Here is a 13885-nt window from a genome sequence, read left to right on the forward strand (position 1 = left end):
ATATCTCAATGAAGAGGCCCAACAATGTCGACACCAATCTAAGGTTATATGCATTCCCATTCACAGGGGAGATAGCCTACCAGTTCAGGCAGGTGTGTCTCCTTTGTAGTGGGTTCAAGACTCAGTTGAATATGATTGCCTGTCGGTTATTGCACAGGTGAGCAAAAGATTTGGTGCAATGCACCCAGATCCCTTCCCACTGGCTCAGATGGAGTCAATATATGTAAATATGTAATATATTTAGATACATTCAAGCCTTTCAATTATTTGTTTCCCACCCAAAGGTAGGGTCTTCATTCCTCAACAGAGTAGTCTAGTGGTGTGACCTTTGATAGTGTTTGGGGAGGATTTCAGAGAGGGAGAAGCATTTCCCTCAGTGAAGGTTTAGGTTCATTCAAAGATTGCTATAAATCCCTTCTGAGTTTCTTTCTGTGTCGGTTAACAAAGATTCCTATTGGAGCTAAATTGGAACTGCTGTTTTTTTACCATCTTGTTAAATGTACCCTCCTTGAAGTGTATGCATGAATCTCAAAATATCACAATTAAACTTAAAATGTCAAGGGCCTGCCAAGTGTTGGTCAGGTCTAAAAATTGAACCAATGTTTTCAGCAAATCAATCATTTTTTGACTGTTCACACCATTTAACTTTGCTACTCTTTTTGGATCTACATGAAACTTGAGATTCTCTACTGGGCTTAACATGCAGAGAGGTTGCCAGATTTCATGCAATTTCATTATAGAGCACCAATGTTATTAGGACTTAGTAGTGCCCCCTTCAACTTTGCCATCCCCAATTGATGGATCTGCACAAGAGTTGCCTTATCCAAGTAAATTAAACATTCTAAATATCTGCCAAATTTCACCTGGATTAGTAAAATGATCCCATAGTCATTAGCAAATGAACACATTTTAATCCCTGTCTTTTAAAAGTGCCCCCCTTGACCAGTCTGCTCACATTTAAAAATACAAACAGTGATTAAACTTGCTAAGCATCTGCCAACATTCGTGCAGCTTCGTCAAACAATGCTGAAGTCATTGCTTAATTAAAAATACAGCTTTCCAATTGTCAATACAGCTCTAAAATATAACCTCTTTAAACCTAGCCCACGGACCTCTTTAAATGATAATTCTCAAACTACTAAATGGATTTATACCAAGCTAACAAAGGCACAATCCTTGATTAAAGTTCTTACTTTGTGGCAAGGTTGGCTTAATTTCACTTAGACATTTTTTCTGTATTGAAGAGCAGAGAACCCTATAAGAAGTGCATTTTGGGAGCTCTCCTATTTAGGTCTCGGCCTGCGTAGGCTGCGTTTGCGCAGTCTCGCTGGGCGAGAAATTATGTCTTAGAGTAGGGAGGTAAATGAGCCAGCTCTTCTCCATTGGCTGGCTTCCTAAACGGCAGCCAGCCATTGGAGAAGAGCTCTGTCCGGCCCTTTAAGCCCCGTCCGTTTCGGATTGAGGGGCGTGTTTTTTGCGGTCTTTTCTATCCGTGACGTCATCCGTCACTCAACAAAAAACACGCCCCCCAATCTGAAAAGGACGGGGCTTATCCGCAGCTGCTGCCACCATTTTGCTTGTTTCCTCCCTCGCCGTTTTGTTTCATTTTCGTCCCTCTCTCTCACCCTGTGGCCCCTCACCCGCTCCTATATCTTACCCTGTCACCCCCTCCTCCGCTTCTGCCTCATCCCGTTGCCCCTCCCCGCCCCCTCTCTCTCTCACCCCTGCTACCCTTCATTCACACCACCCTTTCTCCTCTTCCTGTCCATCCGTCTCACCCCATTCTGTTACTTGTCTCCCCTTCCTCCTTTCTTACCCCCGTGCCCCCTCTTATCTCCCGCCTTCCCTTGCTCCTCGCAGTCCACAGAAGGGGTGGGGGCGTCTTCCTTCCATCTGCTTGTTGGAGACGTTACCATGGTACACGGCCTGGAACTAAGTCCGGGTTAGAGACTGATCCTGGAGAGGAGGCAGCTCGGCGGGCTAATGCTCCCGCTGCACGGCTCGGTGCGTGCCGAGCGGGTCACCTAAATCAAACCCCAGCAAGATCGCTCAGTGAGTTAGACGCCTAAGTGCGTAGATGTAATGCCATCCATCAGGAAAGACCCAACGGTGAATACTGCCTGCTGCTAAAATCGGCGTACGGCCCGGTAACTGTAGGACAGTTCACGACCTGCATTCATCCCTTTGCCCTTATCGTGACAGAGCCCTTGTCATGATGGGACAGGAGCCCTCTCAGCCCACTCCAAGCATGTCGCTTTGTTTAGGGGTGAGACTGCTCCCCGTGCCTTCCTCGCCTCGAAAGGAGCTGTGTCTCGCTCGCTCATTTCATTTCCTCGTTCCCGTTGTTTCTCTCTCCCCTCACTCTTCCTATCTGCATGGTTTGCCCTCCCATTTCCCCCTCTTTCTGTCCATTTATTTATTTCCTCTTCCCTTCTCTCACACACCTCTGTCATTATATCTCTCTTCCTCCCAGGCCCGGCTCCAGAATTCTGGATCTGGTGGGCAACAAGGGTGCAGGGGTGGGCCATGAAGATTCATTGAGGAACATGCATAGTCAAAAGAGAATCTTTCATAACATATGCTGTTTTAGACTCGGACATCTATCTCGTTTTGACAAGTCTAGAAATTTACCTATCTTTGTAATGTGGAGTCTAATGTTTAGGACCATTACCCACGTTGTAGTCTCAGTGCCCAATTTGTGCTGGTTGGAGGGGTATTAGTCACAAGGCATCGGTGCAGATTATAGCCTGTGCCCACGAGGCGGGCTGCTGCAGGCCACGGCCACTGTCTGCAGGGTACTGAGCCTAAGTCTGGGCTCTAGCCATTACCTACACCAGCGCTCGCTCAGTGGCATAGCAAAGTGGGGCTGTCCTCCCCGGGAGCCATGAGTTTTGGAGGGGGCGGCCTCCTCCGGCTCTTACTCGCCGTCTAGGGGTGGCAATCCCCAACACCTCACCCTGCTCTTCAATGTGGCAAACGGCAGGGACCTCCACGGGTAGGGTGACCAGAATTTTAAAGCCAAAAACCGGGACATTTCTCAAAAATAGAACAAGGACTACAATTTTACTTCAAGCGATGAGAGCGCTCCTCAGCAGAGAATGACAGAACAGGCAGTAAGAACATACATAAAATGCCATTTTTAAGCCCAGTAGCTTGCCTGTTAATTAAATTGCTTTCTTGAAACAACTGCTAACTATCCCTGCTTTGTAAAACATAAACAACACCTCCCACCGTTTTCAGTCGACCCTCTCTAAAAACAGGGACATGAGCTGAATTTCTTGAAATTTGCTGGGACAGCTGGTTAAAAACAGGGACCGTCCTGGCAAAACGGGGACGCCTGGTCACCCTATCCACGGGTGACCAAAGGGCTAGCTACGCCACTGCGCCCACTTGGCTTAGACCTGCCCTATTATCACTGCATTGTATGACCTGTTAGCCATGGGGTGCTACGGCACCACACCGAACCATAAATGATGAAAATCAAGGTTTTTTGAAACTTTTGAAACTCATTTATAATGTCCTGTCGACAATGATTTCAAAACGTGTTTCGCCGACAGTATTCCAAGCCTTTGAGTTAATTACTTTCCATAATTCGTGGAAATTACACTAGTCATGCGAATTACAGATTCCAATTAACGATTTGGCGAAAAGGTATTATAGAATACTACAGCATGAAGCACTAAGTTATAGTAGCATTTTAAAAAGACCATTTTACTATTTTGAAAGTTGTAACATAAAAAAATGCATGTCACGTAACATAACGTACAGTTCGTCTAACATTTACAAACTATCCCACGCTTAAAATCATGTCAAAGGAACCCTTCACTGGCATTATAGAACGCGAGGTCTGCAAATGATAAACTTAGCTCATGTGCCATCTCATTGCATATCCAGCTGTGGAAAACTGTATTCTCTGCTCTCGCTCAGGGGCGAGTGACAGCAGGGACACACAGTTGGCACTGCCCAACAACATGCAGAGTTGCCCTTCCTAACAGCCAAAAGTCCTGCGACTGCCAGCGTATTCAGTAGGGGGAATACATTGCTAGTAAAAATTGATGAGAAGTTTCTGTGGAACAACTACCAACCCTGCCATGACTATGTGGACAAACTGAAACGGACTTCCTTGAAGAAGCTGGTAAAAAGCCCACTTCATTAACTATCTGGAGCACATGAAACGGATCCTTAACCCCTCCCCTGCTGGTGACGGAACCACTCCGTCATCAGCTGCGGTCGAGCTGTGCTGATGACGGAGCGGTTCCGTCACGGCCCGCACGGCACGCCTGCGCGGCGCGGATTCCGCGCCTGCGCTGAGCGGGCGGGGCCGTGACGGAACCGCTCTGTCATGAGCACAGCGCAACCGCGGCTGGTGACGGAGCGGTTCCGTCACCAGCATGCGCCCGCCGCGCGGCCGCCCTGCCCCCTTAGCACTGAGGCGGAATAGCCGCCGCAGTGAAGGGGTTAAATAAATATATGTACATTTGGGTAAAGAATTGAACATGCATTCTAACCAATGTATATTTGAACCAATAACGTACATTTGAACCTACAATTGCACCAAAGAATGTATGTGTAGACCTACGAAAGTACATTCACGAATCACATGGTCCACCAGCATCACATTAACCGGATTCTACTTGGCATGTACCAAGTCAACTTGTCATACATATTTCATGTGCATGTCCTTGACGCAGCCCACACAGAAACATAACTGCTTACTGTATTCCATGTAGCTCTGTCTAATCACTGCCACTCACCTAATTGATCAGGATTTAGGGGTATTACGGGTACAGACTGCAATTACACAGATAATAGTGCTATACAAAATCATTAACTCTGCCTTTCATTCTAAAGTGGGTAAATAAAGTGCCACATAATGGGTAATATTAACATCTCTTAATTTTATAGCACTTAGAACTGCCAGAATTGTAGTATTTATAGTTTTATATATAAAACAAATAGCTTTTTATTGAACTAATCTTTACGACTATGCAGCAAGTTAGAAACTGCCTCAAAGCAGGAAGAAAATAAACCGAACCACTTCTAAGCACATATGTTCTAAGTGTATGTACATTTTAATTTCATTTTCTTAGGAAGGTAAAATCCGTTCCAGATTGTTCGTGCTGTGTCTCTGGTTTTATCTCTGAAGTAGCTTGTGAGAGGATCTTGTCTTTACACTAGAGGGGGAATGCAGCAGGATATCCCTACTGTTCATGTGTGAATGCAATCAGCAGCTTCCATCCCTGCTCGTTCCACACCTGCAGCCATATTATCCCTTAAATAATTAGACGCCTAATGGCCATGGCAGGACCCAAAGAGTGGCTGTCAACTTCTGAATGGCCTTGGGTGGGCCGGGAGATCCTTTGGGAGGGCCTGGTCCACCTGGCCTACCCTCTAGAACCGGGCCTGCTTCCTCCTCTCTCTTCCACCCTGTCTGTCTCTCTAGACTTTCTTAAACTCTCGCTCGATCTCTTTTTCTTTCTCACTTCTCTCTCAACCTTCATCTTTCTTCTCCCTCTAGCTCGCTCTTTTTTCCCTATTAGTTTCTCCCTGTTCTCTCTCACATACTGTCTCTGTTCTGTCTCTCTCTCTCTCTTCCCCTCTTTTCTCTACATTCCTTTCTCTCTCGTACTATTGTCCGTGTCCTCTTTTCCTTTCTCTCTTTCACTTCTATTTCTTTCTCCCAGTCTCTCCTTCACTCTCTCTGTTTCTACATAGCATCCTCTCATCTTTCTTCTCCCTCTCATTCTCTTATTTTCCCTTACTCCCGACCCTTACACTCTACCCTCACCTCTAGCTCCCTTCATCGCTCTCTACACTCCCTTTCTTCCCTTTTCTCTTTCTTTTCTTTCTCACTGTTTCTTTTCTTCTCTGTGGGTTCCTTTCTCTATTCCCCCCTCTTCTGCTTATTTTTCTTTCTACTCTCTCTTCCATCTTCCTTCCTCGCAGCCCTCTCTTTCTCATTTTCTTTCTCGACTTTTCCCTCGCATTTGCGAGAGATTAAGCTATTGGCATTGTAAATGACAATGCCATTTATTTATACGTTTTAAAAACAAAAATAATGTCATGAGCAATGCCAATAGCTCTAACTTGACCAAAGACGAGACTATTGCATTGTAAATGCTTGTTTCTTCTTTTCCACTTATGGGATCTGCATGAAGCTTGCCATGAAGGACCCAAAGTCAGTGATCTTTTTTGCTGAAAGCTTTGTGCTAATTCTTCAAAAAGCCCCAAATGTATTAAGGAAACAAAATATACCTTTGTTATGGAGGCTTGGACTCACCATAACTTCACTAACGATGTCGTTGCCAGTGTAATATGTAATAAATATATATTAGAAAAGGTAATTTTTTTAATACTTCCCTCCAAACTAGTGACTCCCAAAATAAGTGTAGCATACCTTACCTGCCAAGTAATGGCGTGTGATGTACTGCCTGTGATGTAAAGATGAAGGACAAATAAAATGCATTCAATCATAAATTCTGCATATCACACAATACGGTTTAGTATACTATGATTTAATTGTTCTCATGTTAACCTCCTTAATCATTTTAACAAATTACATAAATCCTTAAAAAATATATATCGGAGTCATACATTTAATATTTTATATTCTTTGAAAGAATTCCATGAGAAAGGACTGGATTATCAGAGTCGTGATATAGAAGTTAAATCGATACAAGAAATCCTTCCGCATAATAGTCAATTATTCTTTTTCCTCTTTTAATAGAAGTGACATTTTCTTTAGTTGAACTATGTGTGCCATCCTGTGTACCCAGGCATCAATGTGCGGTTTGATCGTGGATTTCTATTGTTTTTGTATAATTTGCTCTGCTGGCATCATAGAACCTTAGAGCCTAGGAAACGTAACCCTAGTTTGCTTCTTCCCTTGCCTGAACCCAGCGGCTCCCAGTGATATCTTCCAGGTGGCATTGGGAAGGTAAGATAATGTTTACTTTGAGACTGACCCTTTACAGGATTCTGTTAACCAGTAAGTCATGTCAGCTATCTTGTTTTCCTGCCAGTTGTGGTGCCCAAGTTTAAATATGATACTTCACAAAATAGTCTCTGCTTTCACTAAATGCCTGTACAGTTCTTCTTCCAAATCATAAAACTTATCATACTCGGTCAATGGCTACTATAAATGCCTGGCAATATTGGGATGGTTTTGGGCATGCTGAGCCACACTGCCTTGTGGTCCAATGCAGTGGCATGTCTAATGCTTGGCTTATTTTTAAGAGTATTAATAAGCGGTTGAAATCCACAGTTCCTGATCCATGGATAAACCTCAGTGTCTTTCCAAATTCTAACTCAGTTAATGTTTATTCATGATCAGCTATAATGTCTAAACACATGGTGGAGGATTTCTGTGAACTAACTCTTCTGTGGTGTGCTGCCTGTGCTTTCGGCTGAGAAACATAATTCGCCCCCATTTCACTTGCTGAAACACCATGCCCATGCCCTTAGCCTGGAAATGAGTGCTTTCATGTGTTTTAACTTTCTGTTACTACCATGCATGTTCACAACAGATAACTTGTGGTTCTATTGCATTTTCCGTCTGGTGCTGCCCCAAGTGCATCTGGGCTCTAGAACTTTCTTTGGATCTTGTTGACACATATAGTGATGCAAATTCACTGACCTTTCCTTTTGCTTCACTTTAGCAAATCCTATGGGCGTACTTGTAGCTAACTTATTGTCACCAGCTCTGGTTCATAAGACGGAGGACATGGCTTTAATGGTAATTATGAGACATTTCTGGGATCTTAACCATGGCTTTAGATTTATGAATTAATTGTCCTCTGATACAGAAAGACTGTTGTGATACTAGTTTTTGTTTTTGCTTCATTAGATGGGCATCTATGCCATTCCAGCAGTGTTGGCTTGCACGTTTGCTACAGGAGGGGTTTGCCACAGTGAACCTCTAACACCCCCATCAGCTAGCGCGATCAACTCCACGTCCGAGCCTTTCTGCTCTGGTTTGAAAAAGGTAAATCATACATGTAGCGTTGTCCCCAGCCCAGGTACTCGGAAATGAATGTGCCACACACAGGGTATAGTTTTACACGTCTTTATTCATCAGCATGTAAACTTGAACTCAACATTCAAACTGTGTCATCCCTTCCCAACAAGCAAATGTTCATGTGATCAGTATACAGAGTCCCTTGGGAACCAAAAGGGTTTTGCCACTTCTACCTCACAAGTCAGTATCTCTGTCCCTTTTTTTTAAAATTGAAAATATTTCATCACATAAATATATATATATATTCACTGAAAAACCAAAGGTTACAGGGACATTATAGTTAGGGGATAGAATTAAAAAAAACTTACAAATTCACTGGCAAAACCAAAGGTTACAGGGATGTTATAGTTAGGAAATAGAATAAAAAAATTCACTGAAAAAATAAAGGCTAATGGGACGTTATAGTTAGGCTCAGTTTTCACTCGTACAAAACCAGCAAAATTTTATTTCCTAATTATAATGTCCCTGTAGCCTTTGGTTTTTTCAGTGAATTTCTAAGAATTTTTAAACTCTATTTCCCATCTATAACATCCCTGTAATCTTTGTTTCTGTCCGTGAATTTCAACATTTTTTTAAATGTTATTTCCAAACTCCTGCCCTGCGTATTTATCCAAGAAGATGTGTGTGTGTTTCCAGCCTATCTTCCCATAGGCTTAGGATGGAGAGGTGAAGTTTAGTGTGCCTGAACTCACAATTTAATAACACATCTTTTTTTGAAGGTGGTTTTTGCATTGTGTGTTTAGAAACTGCGCTTTAGAAGTGGCTGGTTTCTTTGTTCTAACAATTATGTGTGTTCTGCCTGGTTGTGGATTGACTGTCTGGATTTGAATGTGATAGGATCTGGGAAATGTCTCGACCCAGGGGATGAGTAGGAGACAGCAACAGGCTGACCTGCATCTGGAGTGTAGGGGAGGAAGAGTAGCCCCTGTAGGTGAAGAGGCCTGGGCTGCTGCCATAAAAGAATGGCTCTACCTCCTGCTGAGTGATTGAGGAACCAGACCCCTACTAATCAAAGGACGAAAGTTTCACTGGCAGGGAGACTCCCAGAACTGGTTTGAACAGGGGTCAGTCCCCCCCAGGTGTGCATTCACCATTTTGGATTTGAATATAAATCTCTCGTAATGGCAATCTACTTAGGTGATTTCGGCCAGGTGGCCTCAGCCTCTATCTGTTCGAAAATAACCCCAGACTTCCTACTTAACAAACAACAGCCCATACTACGTTAATGATAAAAACAGGGATGTGAAGTAGGGACACCGTTTATCTGTGGAAAGGGGAATTAAAATCAAGAGGGGCTCTAGCTTGAACCCACGGTGTAACTGCACCACTCGGATTAACTTTTACAATCTGGCAATGTTCCGTTTGCACATTACCAACTGATTCGAGTTGTACAGACTAGGCTTCCAGTGAAGCTTTTCAAAGCTGGTGATACTGAATACCGTTTGGGAGCCCCCTCCGAGAGACAGTATGCGCACAATGGAAGCAGGTTTAATACTAGGATCAAAAACAGGTACAAATCCAATGTGGCCAAAAAGTGCCTCGTCCTCCTTTAGGCCGTAGGAAGACTTGCTGCTGAGAAGGACAATGTTACTGGACTCCAGTATACTCAGTTGTCTCTCTATCTCCCCCTCTAGAGGTTGTTGCGACTCCATTATTTCTTCCTGGTTTACTGAGTTGTTCTCGCATGCAGCATTATGTCTTTTGTGCTTGTGCCCTCCCCACCAGATTTTCCTCCTTCTGCGTTTACGTTTCTTGCTCCTCCTCCTTCTGGTGGTCTTGGTCTCAGTGACTTCTTTGATTGTAAAAAATGATATTCCTCTAAAGATGTAAAAGGTAGGCCCGATTCCGAATTAGCAACATGAAAGCTATTCCGATATGGAGGAGCAACTAGGAACTACTAGCAAGTATTCCCTGCCTTTTACACTCAAACAAGACTGAGATCGAGACCCATTTGTTGAAATGAGGAAGCCAGACTCAATCTTGGAGAGTGCATTTGCTGGCAATGATTCTTCGACGTCCCTCATGGACCACCTCAATTATCTGTTGTTTTAGACTCTCTGGAATAACAATTTGTGAATCTCTCAAGATGAGAACTTCTTGAGTTACAGACAGTTCATATTTGATATTCTTAAATTTTAAATATTCACTGTCGAGAATACAGGTTCGAGGATTGGTGAGTATAGTGTCTTTCAATTTTAGCATGCCACTATCATGGCTGGTGGCAGCGACAGTTTGTTCCAGTGACATGGCAGCTGGTGTGCTTGATTTCACAATTAACTTTATGTAGGCTTCAGTTGTTTTAGATGGATTACCAGGTCATTGCAATGGTACTCTTGCGAAATAGTCAGCAGGATTTCGATGTTTTCCTGGTTGATGTACAATCGTATAGTTGTATTCTTCTAATCTCAAATCCTAACGTTCAATACGAGGAGGCATCATGAGTTTTGGATTTCCAAATATTGTCAATAAGGCCTGATGATCAGTCCGTACTGTGAAAAGATTTCCATATAAAAACAGGTGGAAGTATTCACAAGCCTACACCATACTCTCTTTCTCAGGTTGTTAACAAGCAAGTTCAGTCTGGGACAAAGTTTTACTGGCATAAGCTATGATACGTCATTGTGCATTTAGCTGTCCATTGTGTTGTGAAAGTATTGCACCTAACCTGACAGGGATAGCATCTTCCACAACCTCTGTATGCAGGATCGATCAAAGTAGGCCATTTCGAAGGGGTTCTCGATGGCTTGTTTGATTCTCTGGAAACTCTGCTCGCATTCAATTGACCAATGAAACAATACCTTTTTTTTGTTTGTTCTCTCAGTGGAGCACTGACCATGGCAAAATCTTATATATATATCGAGAACAGTAAGTGGCCATGCCAAGGAATGAACGTAACCTGGAAATGTCTTGTAGGGCACTGGCAGTAGCCATAGCTTGCACTTTAACCAGATCAGGTATCATGCCCCCATCAGAAAAGATATTGCAGAAGAATTTCAACTTTGTTTTATGGAATTCTCACTTATCAGCATTTAGAGTTAAGCCAGCATCAGTTAGCAAACAACAGACATGCATGAGAGTCTTGTCATTTTACTTCTGAGTAGGTCTGAAAACTAAGATTCCATTGCTATAATTAAAAGCATTCTCAACAGGCTGTCTGATACGTCGCATGACATCTTAAAAAACTCGGTAGCAGATGACACATTAAAGCTTAGTCACTTGTAACAAAATTGACCAATGTATGTAGATAAGGTAGTAAGGTACGCATAATCTTCTTCCACTTCAAACTGGTGGTGTCCTATAAGTCGAGACGAGAGAAAACCTTCAAAACATTCTGTTGGGTTATCATGTCAGCAATGGGCTGACCAGGATGTCATTCTCTCTGTTGCCTTGACCATCAATGGAACATTGACCTTCTTTTAGGTCTCATTTGGAGTCCTTTATTGTGGTGGAGATCTTTGGAGTAGTTCTGTGCCACCACCCAGCAGCTTTGGTGGCTCGCTGCTTCGTATACGGACAGCTCCATAAGCACAAATGCTAGGGCTTCTGGGGTTGAGGTGCCAGGCACTGAGGTTGTACAACTACCTCGATTTGGGTTATGGTGAGTAACCAATCTCTATTACATTTAAAACACCTGTCCAATCATCGCCTGGCAGCACTTCCTATCGTAGTGTTAGCTTGTTCTTGGAATTTTCTTTGCTTTTGTACTTTCAAACTTAGTGGCATCTGCCTTTAGCGTTATCACTCTGTATAATGCATTGTAATATGTTGCATAGCAGCGTATTACTTTTATTGCAGCCTTCTCATTCAGTTCTCGGCCATCACCATATGTACTTCTCACCAAAGCCTACCTTATCTTCAATGCTTTATATAGGCTGAGATTGCGCTTTAACTCCACATACACCAATGTCGATTCTGCATTTCGACTGGTTGCACGCGTAAGCAGCTTTCTTGACCCCGGCAAACTCTCAGGAAGGGCACTGTCAATCTTCGGTTTGACTATTCCTTACTCGTCGCCTGTTCTAGCGTTCTTCCCGGCCCGGGCACTTGCAAATGACTGCGCTACACATGGAGGATTGTGTTACATGCCTTTATTGATCAGCGTGTAAACGCAAACTCAACATCCTAAACCTGTCTTCCCTTCCCCACATTTAAATGTTCACATAATCAGTCTATGGAGTCCACCGGGTGCCAGAAGGGTTCCGTCACTTCTAACTCTTAAGACACTACAATACGTTTCATCAACTGATATTACTGTTCACTAATTGTGTAGAGGTGGATCTGATGAATGAGCAGACACAACTTGTTGTTCTCTGAAATGGCCAATTACTAGTATTTCTGATAAGGGGAAAACAGATAACTGTCTACTTGTGACCTATTTCCGATATATTTTCGGGTCAGTAGTTATGGAAGGATGACAGGAGTCGCGTGTCTGAATTAACGGCACAATATATCATCATATCTATGTACTGTGCAGACAGCAGAGAAATCCACTGGCTTGCTGGCCGTTTGACATTACCCCATTCACATATTTGTTCTTTTCTGCCCTTTAGGAATTTGATGAAAACAAACTTTTCTATTCAAGGCTTGTCTGCATAAGGATATATGTCTATGATTAGCTGTAAGAAGTGTGTAAGGCTGGTAACTCTAGAGATGGTAATAATTTTTTCATGCTTTATATATACTTTACAGAAAGTGTTTAGAAGCAGGGTGAGGACGTAGGGGTTAAGCCTCATTTCTGCACTTATCTCCCAGAATAGTATGCAGTTGTTCCAGCGCCTTTTGGGTACGGGTAAAATTAAGCTCTTCCTATATGGACAAGGCACAAGCCACCTGCAAGCAGAGCACGAGTTTGTTGTCGAAATTCAGAGGGATGACTTTTCAGGGCTCCTATGGTACCCCATAAAGAATTCAGTCCTGTCAGATGTTATCGACATTTTAACCCTACACAGAAATCAACCTTTGGGATCCATTGTTCTCTATTTCTATAATGTACCCCGGTTCTGCTAGGAATAGTGGGAAGGCAATGTTTCATTTGTACTGGTCCATGGATGATTTCAGTCAAATGCAAGTGAGACGGTGTTGCCTGAGCCCAGGCATCCCAAGAGCCCAGGCCATGATGGGGATGCCTAAGATGGCTTTAGTCAGCCATCATGATGATCCCCGGGATTCTTAATCAGTGGCATCGTCAGTGAAATCTCTAGGGAGTGATTTTTAATGAATTTAACATCACAATTTTCTTTGAGGCGGACAGAGGGCTTCAGTGCCCTAACGGTCCTTTTCAGTCCCACTTCCATCTTTGTGGTGTTTTGCAGGTTGCTTCTTCTCTCAAGTCATTTATTTTTGTTTTTTCCTTATATTCACAGCTCATGACAAATAAAGCATACGTTATCCTGATGGTCTGTGTTGGAGCTGGAATTGGAATAATAACGGCCTTCTCAGCACTTTTGGAGCAGATCCTTTGTGTCATGGGGTACTCAAATGTAAGCCTCTTTGCATAGTTTTTTGTTTAATACTTTTATGTCACCAGACACACTTACTAAATAACGTGCTATAGCAGTGTTGAGTATTTAGATGCTTTTACGTTGGTTGTGTCACATTCTGTTATTCCACTCAGACTGGTCCAGCCTGGGTCTTTGTTGTGACCAGGAAGGTAGAGTGTAGCTGATAGTCTGCAGGCTGAAGAACCCAAAACAAGGACTGGCAAGCAAGGAAGGTTGTACTACTTAACTACCTGCCAGAGAATAATTTGCCATGATAGAACCAGGGGAATCTCTCTGGCTTCAAAGAGGCCCTCTTTACCCTTTCTTAAGATGCCGCAGTCTGACCTATTACAAAGAATCTCTGGAATGTCGTGGACAGAGCCATGCC

General features: G+C 43.2%; 1 protein-coding gene across 3 annotated transcripts in view; it reads left to right on the forward strand.

Moving 5' to 3' along the window:
- Nucleotides 1-13885, forward strand: part of SLC49A3 (solute carrier family 49 member 3) — a 484926-nt gene that overhangs the window by 413586 nt on the left and 57455 nt on the right. For all 3 annotated transcript variants that reach the window (XM_078676555.1, XM_078676556.1, XM_078676554.1), the window contains exons 4-6: nt 7659-7735; nt 7847-7984; nt 13381-13497. In XM_078676555.1, the coding sequence (XP_078532681.1) occupies nt 7659-7735; nt 7847-7984; nt 13381-13497 (332 nt within the window). The remainder of the gene's footprint in view (nt 1-7658; nt 7736-7846; nt 7985-13380; nt 13498-13885) is intronic.

The sequence above is a fragment of the Lissotriton helveticus genome, chromosome 2_1, assembly GCF_964261635.1.
Source record: "Lissotriton helveticus chromosome 2_1, aLisHel1.1, whole genome shotgun sequence".
Lineage (NCBI taxonomy): Eukaryota > Metazoa > Chordata > Amphibia > Caudata > Salamandridae > Lissotriton > Lissotriton helveticus.